Raw genomic sequence first — 9,162 nt, 5'->3', positions numbered from 1 at the left:
TTTATTAATCAATGAAGAACAATTTTTCCCCCCAAAAACGTGTATTTCCCGTACGAGAAGCTTATTCCTCGGAAAGCTGGGTTTGCCAAATTTAATTACTATACTAAATTAGTTTTTGTTAATTACCTTTTACTTTCCCAACACCACACCTTCAAGAGCCATGGACCGTTGCTTTTCCCTTGCCGCCGATTGAAGTTTTCTGGGCCGATTAATTTCTAACGATGAATTGTGGCATTAATCCTATGATTCAAGTTGTTTGTCCCAAACCTCGTCGAGTACGGCATCCAAATTGTCATTCCAAATTGAGGTGATTTGATCTCTTTCTCTTTGTCCATATTTTTAATTGGTTACCCTTAATTCTGTAATTAATTTCGGGTTTTTTAATGGAGGATTAACAGTAATCAAGCTGAAACCTTGGATTCAAAAGCTGGAATAGAACTTTTTGATATCATCCTAAAAGAGGTAGGGGACTTTCTATATATTTCTGGCCTGAGCACATTGCAATTTAATCTCTATGGATTTGAAGCTCTTTGTTTGTTGCTTTCGTTTCTTTCTGTTACTCTTTATGGGATGATCACCCGGCTTATAATTACTGCCAAAAAAAAAAAAATTCACATTACTTGTCATGAAAAATTGACCTAATTTTTCAAGGATTGCATGATATTCTTATTATTTCACTAAACATTTTCCCACGAAATTATGTGTGCATTTTCAGATTTAAGGCAATTTATACATGATAAATCTTGTAGTATAAATTTGAATTAGTTTTTTCTTAAAGGCTTTCCATGGCAGAGGGTAAGGTAGAAACCACCAAAGGATGTGGTGCAGTGGATGGGACTGCTCTTCCCTTAACCAGAGGTCTCGGGTTCGAGCCCTGGGTGTGGAAAAATCCTTGGTAGAGAGTGCTTCCCCCCGAATGGGGCCTTACGCGGCGGGAATCCGGATATAGTCGGACTCCAATGTGGGTACCGGACACCGGGTGGGAAACCAAAAAAAAAAAAGGGTAAGGTAGAAGAATGGAGAGTCCCTGTTATGCAGGATATAGTTGCAACTATAAGTAGTTTGTCACTGTGAAAATCAACATATTCATCTGCCAATTGTTGTTTATTTCAAACTTTAGGACGATGCGATCGTACATTCACAACAACAATACCGTGTTGCGAACTGCCTGCAGTGCTTTCTGCCAAGTCCCTTTGATAACTTAAGTTTAAACATGATAGTAGTATATAGATCTTTTACACGATCAGTGTATTTTAACGTTTTATCGCAGGTTAGTTACCATTTCTATCGAGTTGTTTGCTTGTCATGGCAATTATTGGAAAATGGAAATGTAGGAATAACTGATGAGTAAATCACATGATATATGGCCACAAACCTCCACGGCTTGTGTCCTCAATAGGCATTCAACACAGTAAATCTCATTGCCTTAAATGTTTTTAACTGTCCTCCTGATATCAAACTTTATCAGAGTACTAAATGTGCACTACCAGAATACTCTTTGAATGTATAGATCATCTTTTTTACTTACCAACTGTCCCACATACCTTTTTTGGCCTTTGTACACTTAACCTGCTGCTGTTTTGTTGGTAGCTGTAACACTGTTTCAAATGTGTCTTCTGTTAATTACTTAATTAATTCAAATGGAAACTCTAAAATGAATCATCCATGTTCCTATATGGTCTAACAGGATGGCGTAGCTGCAATGCGATCAGCATCGCTCTTGTCATCGTCCCCTCCATTCTTCACGGGGTCACCCCCTAGCCGAGCGATGAATCCAATAATTCATGATGTGTACTTTGCAAAATATGGAAAGCAATTAACATGTACTTTATCATCATTACCAAGTCCATCTACTTCAGCTTCACCTTCTCCATCATCGAGTTGTAAAGGAATGTCCTGCGCAAGGACAAGACTTAAGGCTACTCAAGCAACAAATACAGTTGAAGGCTTTGATTGCCAAAACTCTCGCTTGACTGCTATGGTTTGAACCTTCCTTTATGAGGAATTTTAACGGCTGAATATGAAATTTTTACTATAACAACCTATCCAAAAGAAAAAGATAAAAAAGAAAATTTTGACTAGAAAAAAGAAGACAGAAATTTTGGACTGTAATTAGCAATAGAGGCAAGTTTGAATTTTTCTTGTATATTATGCAAGGATGTCTCTTTCTAGCAATTTTGATGTAAGGTGGTAGGTGATAAATTTTGTTCGTTGACTGTATATATGTAAGTGTCCAGGAGTAATTTTCTTGAAAATATGTAATATTGTATATATGGTGGATCTGTATGTTTATATTGTGAGGAGATATATTCCGTTTGGTGGTCCTTTATATATGGTATCTTAGTTATATGATCCTCTTCATATGTTATAATATTTTTCTTTCATTTGGATGATCTAGTCCATATGTTGCTAGTACATGTGTTGTTTATATATATATATATATATATATATATGGAAGTTTGTCTAACACAATACACCAATTGCAACTTAACTTAAGCCCATATAGTCCGCTCTTATTTTTTTTAAAGCTTTATCGAACCTTCCAAGACAGAAACCTATCGTCCTTTTTGAAGAGTTCTTCAGTGTAGTCAGAGAAGCAAGCAGGGCGGATTTAGGGGGGAGGGGGGGAAGGGGTTCATTCGAACTCCCTTCGCCGAAAAATTATACTGTATATATAAAGCAAAATTTATTTTTTACCTTTATATATTATGTTTTGAACTTCCAAAAGCATAGCTTAATGGTCAAGTAGGTTCAAAACCTTTGTGAGATTATTGATTTAATTTACACTAGTCACAATCTCTTTTAACTTTTTAATTTTTTTTGAACCCCTTGGTGGAAATCCTGCCTCTGCCACCGGAAGGGTGAAACAGTATAGAGCATCCAGAATAATTGAGACTAGTTAAGGCATCGTAGAACTTGTACCAGTAGTGGCACTGAGGATCATAATTAATACAGCAATTATATAACGCTATAATATTAATTGGATGCAAAGTTTAACCACTGTATTCAATCTAAATTTTCAATGGCACTATATAAACCAAAGACTGCCACATTTCTTCCTCGAATTATCACACTATCTCCTCGTACTGTTTCAGTAGAGTACTAGAAAAATCAAAAGACTGACGCCATGCCATTACAATTACAGAATCACCAAAACTGAACTACTAGTTCATTCAATTCATTCCCAAAAAGAAACAAACCGAGGTCACTAACAGATCTCTAGAAAAATCTGAAACAAACTGACACCTAAAAAGTATTTTAGACACTCACTGCCACTTGTGTAGTACGAGTGCTTAGCTCCCATGCAAAACCTTATATAAACTCTAAAACTCACAAAACACCAAAAACAAGAAGCAGGCTTTCACATTGTAAAATTCATCCATGTGCCCAAAAAGTGGTCGGTGTTTTTTTGGAGACTTCTACCTTTCCCCTGTTGGGGATTACAGGTTTAAATGCTATGTGCTATTTCCCGTTCCAGTAAATGACTTTTTTAGCCCTCTCTTTTGGTTCATTTCCAAAATTTTTGAATTGATTTCTTTCTCAAACTATTTAAACTACTTCCTTCGTTTTAATAAGATCAATCATGGTTTGACTTGACACAAACTTTAATAAATAAGAGAAGATTTTTGAGATATATAATCTTAAATAAGCTTTATCATTTATTTGGCTGTAAAACTTTTGAAACTTATGGTCTGAAACCTGTCATAGCGTTTGTATGGCTACATGTGCTTCTTATTAAGGAAATATTGAAAAGTGTTAGTAATATTTTTAAAACAGACTAATATGAAAATAGTGAGAATCTTTTTGAAACAAATGGAGTAATACTAATTAGTAAGATAAGAGTTTAACTTTCACGCACTAGTGGTGCAAACTTTTATTACATCAGTAGATCACTAATTATAAAATAGTTATAAGTAAATCGTATATAATAAGTGCAGTTAGTAACTTGAAAAATACAATATGTAACATGTTACTTAAAAGTACATTGATCATGTAATAATCTCTCTACATTGTAGTGCATTATTGTATTATTTTATATAACCTTATATGATGTCATGATGACCTTTTCTAAACTACCTAATTACTTTTATTATTTTAGACAAGCTTCATTAAATTTAATATAGTATATCATTTATTCTCGTAACGGACAAGAGTTAGCCAGATTCGTCTCCGTCTATCTTTATTGGGTGTGCGAACAAAGTCCCACATTGGTAGTTGAAAAGATTGAGAGTCTACATATAAAGTGTAGGCATCTCTTAATGGTGTGAGGCCATTTGGGGAAAACCGTGCGGGCTTGGCCCAAAGCGGACAATATCGCACCATGTTAAGAGTGCCATTGGGCCGTTTAAGCCCAACAATCTTCAATCACTTCTAGTAGAAAGATTTTTAAAAATAGCCAGATTTACAACTGGTCGTTCAAAAATAGCCCAATTTCAAAAGTAATCGAAATTTAGCCACTTTTTATGTAAAGATAAATCTGATCGAAAACACTGTTCAAAACCCGGAAAATACTCCAGTATATTCTGCTGGAGTTCCCGCATAAGTATACTTGAACTCCAGCATATTATACTGGAGTTCCAGGATAGTATGTTGGAACTCCAGCATAATATGATGGAGTTCCAGCATAAGTACACTAGAGCTCCAGCATAATATACTGGAGTTCCAGCAAGTATAACGGTCCAGTATAATATACTGGAGTTTGGAGCACTAGTGCTCCAGTCTCCAGTATATTATACCGGAGCCAGCAAAGTATACCGGTCCAGTATAATATGCTGGAGTTCATACACAAGTGCACCGAACTCCAGTATATTATGCTGGACCGGTCTCTATTGCAGTAAAATGATGGCTATTTTTCATTGACTTGGTAAACGCTGGCTATTTTTGATTGACCAGTCCGAAAACTGGCTATACCGTGAAATTTTTCATTTTAATAATACATGTAATCAGATTAATTATCAAAGAAATACGACTCGAGATTTAGTTCTCAATAAATGTAATCAGATTATCAAAGAGGTACGACTCGAAATTTAGTTCTCTCTTATCTCCCTTTTAATTTTTGCATGAAAAAGAAAAAGCAAATGCCTTCTCAAGTATCCAAAATTCAAGACAATTTTGAGGAAGAAAAAAGAGTGAGAGGTTTGTGTCCGATTATGTGCTGACTCATGCATGCACGCATATAATCCAAAAACCTTAGCTTTGCAACCCTCAGTATATATTCCAGTACTTTTCCCCACTCAGTTGCACTCATCGAACAGCAGAAAATCTTCTCTTTAATTTTCTTCTTTTCACTTCTAATCTTTCTGTCCCCATTTTTTTTAATGGGGTCTCTTTACGAAGGTGGTGAGGTGAAGATTATCAAAAGAAAAGCAGAAGTGAAGAAAATGCTGCAAAATGAAGTGATGGAAAATGCAAATACTGAGGAAATAATGCCTTTAGATGTGAAAGATTACGAAGAGCTGGGACTGATAATAGAAACCAGCGAAGTGGAAAGTTTTGAAAAAACTTGTATAGATTTTAACGCTTTGTTTTCTGACTTCTGGCCTGATCAAGAAGAGACAGAAACTTACGAAAACACATCATTATCAGGTGGGAGCAACATTTCAATGGTGTTGGAGGAGAATAATTATATTAGTCCAGTAATTCCTCAATTAGTGGAGTTTGAGAAATGGATGGAAACTAATTCTCCAGAAAGATCAGGGGAAGAATTATGGAGAGGTTATAATTGGGATTTTGAGGAGGAGAAAGATGATAAGATTATGGAATGGATTTGGTATCCTTACAGTTATGAAGAGTTCTTGCGTTTTTATGAAGGATCAGCATCATAACAGGAACTGCTACTACTAATTAATTAAGAGACTTTGTTTTTTCTACCTGTTTTTCTTTTGTGTAGTGCCCAAAAATAAAAGTCTCTCTAACAAATGTATATGAACTTCGTCAGTTACATCAAGTGTTGTATCAAAAAAAAAAAAGGGTGTGTTCGTTTTGCTAAATTTCGCCAGAATATATAGAAGATGTTGGTTTTTCTTGAAAATTAGACAATTTTGTCAATGTGTTGTTACTTCTTTCCCCATTGAAAATGACAAAAGGAGGATTAATAAACTTTCTCCTAGTACTCCTAAAACTGAGAAACAATGCAAAAATAAGGCATCTATATATATATATATAGGAGATGGTTATGAACTTTGGAAGGAAAAAAGAATTGTTACTTAAAAGGGAGATGCCTGGAAAAAGAAAGTGCTCCTAATAAAAAAAGATAATGCAATGGTAATTAAAATATGGAACAAGCCACGCTTTCTAATCAAACTCTTAACACGAAAATTGATATAATTAATGCAATATATTTGACAAAAAAGAAAGAAAGAAAGAAAAGGCTACAGAAACGCAGTTAACTCAATATATCCAACAGCATTAATTTAGGCAGGTCTCGCTGGTGAGAGAAATGGAACCAACACAAATATGATGAATATCGAGAGCATAAGATGAAAACAACAATGTTAACAATGCTAAGCAAATTAGTAATGGCTAAAGCTATATTGTAAAAGATAACTTGAAGTAGTAATTGTTTTTGGCCGAGAGGAGTATCTTGTCGCTTCAATATCATGTCGTACAAAACAGTTTGTGAAGTCTTTAAAGAAATTAGTGTTGGATATATACTATTAAGCATTGGTTTGGTTTAGATATAATATTTATTATCAGATAATTGTTTATTCAGTTTTAAAAAAGTTTAAAATAAACTATATATTAGGCTGTGTCATTTGCTTATATTAGTAGATGATTTAGTGTATAGAGTTTAGCTTATACACGGAAGATTAAATCATTGGTTCTTATAAGTATAAAGTTTGAGTTCACAATCTAATGATGGAATTGGACAAACCATCAGGAATGATTGTAGCACAAGTTCAAAATATAATTTATCTTGATTATGGGGATAGTTTAATTCCATCTTCTTGTGCTAGTACATTTTGTATGCATTGAACGGACCAAGTAGAGATAAGTATTTTATACTGACTTAATAAAATAAACTCTCTAGCCATTAAATGCACTTATACTCTTAATCTTGATATAATTATTATTAGCTATGTATAATCATTATTGTTTTGATTTATTAAAAGGCGAGATTTTTTTGTGGGTCAATATGCCAGGTAAATTGGGCAATAATAATGTACATTGGCGAAGTAATAGTTAGTTGATAGACTCCATGTCTCAGTTTAGAGATTGATGATACACCTTTATGAAAGCTTATAAGTTTTCATGTGTAAATCCGGCATGTAGATTTAGTTGATAGAATCCATGTCTCTGTCATTTAATTTAATTGATTAGTATCTGAATCTTAACATGGGGAATTAAATAAGATTTAATGGATGAATTTCGAAATTGAATAAGGAGTGCAATCACGAATTTTTAGTGGAATAATTCGTAATTAATTATGGTGGATTAATTTCAAAAATTATAAATTAATTCCATAATTGGAAGCCTTGTTAATTAAATTTTGTGGTCCCTGTATTGGTCAGAAATCTGACCACCCCGACCGAGGCGACCACGACCCTGTTTCAGTCACCGTATGAAAGAAGTCAACGGAACCATTTTGACTCCATCACCGCGACATTCTCCACAAGTGACGAGGGTACGCCCCTCACCCCGACCAGTAGGCTTCCACAATTCTGACAAGAAGTTATGGCTAAGGAAAAAGCAGGTTTCTTTCGACTATAAATATGAAGTGAAGGGAACCTAGAAGGGAGAGACTTCTCATCGACTTCTTCTCCAAAAACTCGAATAAGTCAGAGGGAAGACAACAGAACTCGCGCAGAAGGAAAATGAAGCTCCATCTAGAGAGGAAGAGAGAGAAACACAATGATTGTAATTCCTTTCCCCTCCGAGGAGGGGCAGGGCAAAGCTCCATCATAAATAAAACATTTTCGATGCTTCCTCCATTTTTGTATTTAAATGCCATTTCTTTATCTTTAGATCCGATACGAATTATGATTGACTATGATTTACCCCTTCATCTCTTTGATTGATTTGCTTTAACATCTTTTGAGTCAAACAATTTGGCGCCGTTTGTGGGGATTTCCTAGTAAAAACGCCTAGTTCTCTTTTCGGATCGAAGCCAAAGAAACGCGAGAAGAGCATCGAGCTCATATCAGATTTTAAGGCAGCGCGTGGAGAAAAGGAAAATCGAACGAGTCAGTAAGGACTAGAATTTCCTACCCTACCAGTCCCAAACACTCCCAACAAGGCTAAAGGTGCCGCAATCAAAACCACCAGGCAAGAATAAGGAACATCTCATCCTCATCTCCCGTAGTTCACCAAATCGGACGCCGGTGCAGGGATTCCCCGGTCGAAGAACCAAAGATCATCTTAGCACAGCCGAAACCCTCCCGGTTGATGGCGTCTTCAAAATAAACAGCCAGCCGTGCGAGAAGCTGTTACACGTGTACCACGCAGGTCCGAACGAAATGTCAGCACCTGGTGTCCGCAGCGCTGAAACCATCGATGCGAGCAATGCCTGCCAAACTGGGACTAAGGCCAAGGGCCTTCGCCATCAAAGATTCAGATGTTCGACCTCGCTCGAACTCAACACGGGTCGTTATTTAGATTAGTTCGAAATAACACCCTTAAGACCAAGGGCCTTCGCCATCAAAGATTCAGATGTTCGACCTTGCTCGAACTCGAGACGGGCTGTTATTTCGATAAGTTCGAAATAACGCCCTTAAGGCCAAGGGCCTTCGCCATCAAAGATTCAAAAGTTCGACCTCGCTCGAACTCAAGACGGGTCGTTATTTCGATAAGTTCGAAATAACACCCTTAAGGCCAAGGGCTTTCGCCATCAAAGATCGACATGTTCGACCTCGTTCAAACTCAGACGGGTTGTTATTTCGATAAATTCGAAGTAACACCCTTAAGGCTAAGGCCTTCGCCATCAAAGATCGACATGTTCGACCTCGTTCGAACTCAGACGGGCTGATATTTCGATAAGTTCGAAATAACACCCTTAAGGCTAAGGCCTTCGCCATCAAAGATCGACAAGTTCGACCTCGTTCGAACTGGGACTTAAGGCTAACAAAGATCGACAAGTTCGACGATAACTACCCTCGTTCGAACTGGGACTTAAGGCTAAGGGCCTTCGCCATCAAAGATCGACATGTTCGATCTCGTTGGAAC

The 9,162-nt window shown here is 36.4% G+C and overlaps 1 protein-coding gene across 2 annotated transcripts; it reads left to right on the top strand.

Moving 5' to 3' along the window:
- On the top strand, nt 1-2,347 carry LOC109224774. 2 transcript variants are annotated; one of them, XM_019389292.1, is made up of 3 exons: nt 1-307; nt 390-462; nt 1,688-2,347. In XM_019389292.1, the coding sequence occupies exons 1-3, from the start codon at nt 222-224 to the stop codon at nt 1,985-1,987; spliced, it is 459 nt and encodes a 152-aa protein (XP_019244837.1). In that variant the 5' UTR covers nt 1-221; the 3' UTR covers nt 1,988-2,347. The 2 variants fall into 2 exon arrangements, with proteins under 2 accessions (XP_019244837.1, XP_019244838.1); XM_019389293.1 differs by having other exon boundaries at nt 18-307; nt 399-462.

The sequence above is a fragment of the Nicotiana attenuata genome, chromosome 4 (genome assembly GCF_001879085.1).
Source record: "Nicotiana attenuata strain UT chromosome 4, NIATTr2, whole genome shotgun sequence".
Taxonomy (NCBI): Eukaryota; Viridiplantae; Streptophyta; class Magnoliopsida; order Solanales; family Solanaceae; genus Nicotiana; species Nicotiana attenuata.
This window is presented reverse-complemented; position numbering and strand designations above follow the sequence as displayed.

Bases quoted from the DNA above. Each gene is read 5' to 3' on its own strand.
- LOC109224774 (XM_019389292.1), top strand. From the start codon at position 222: ATGAATTGTGGCATTAATCCTATGATTCAAGTTGTTTGTCCCAAACCT. The intron at 308-389 runs GTGATTTGATCT...TTTTTAATGGAG, and splicing joins AATTGTCATTCCAAATTGAG to GATTAACAGTAATCAAGCTG. The intron at 463-1,687 runs GTAGGGGACTTT...ATGGTCTAACAG, and splicing joins TTGATATCATCCTAAAAGAG to GATGGCGTAGCTGCAATGCG.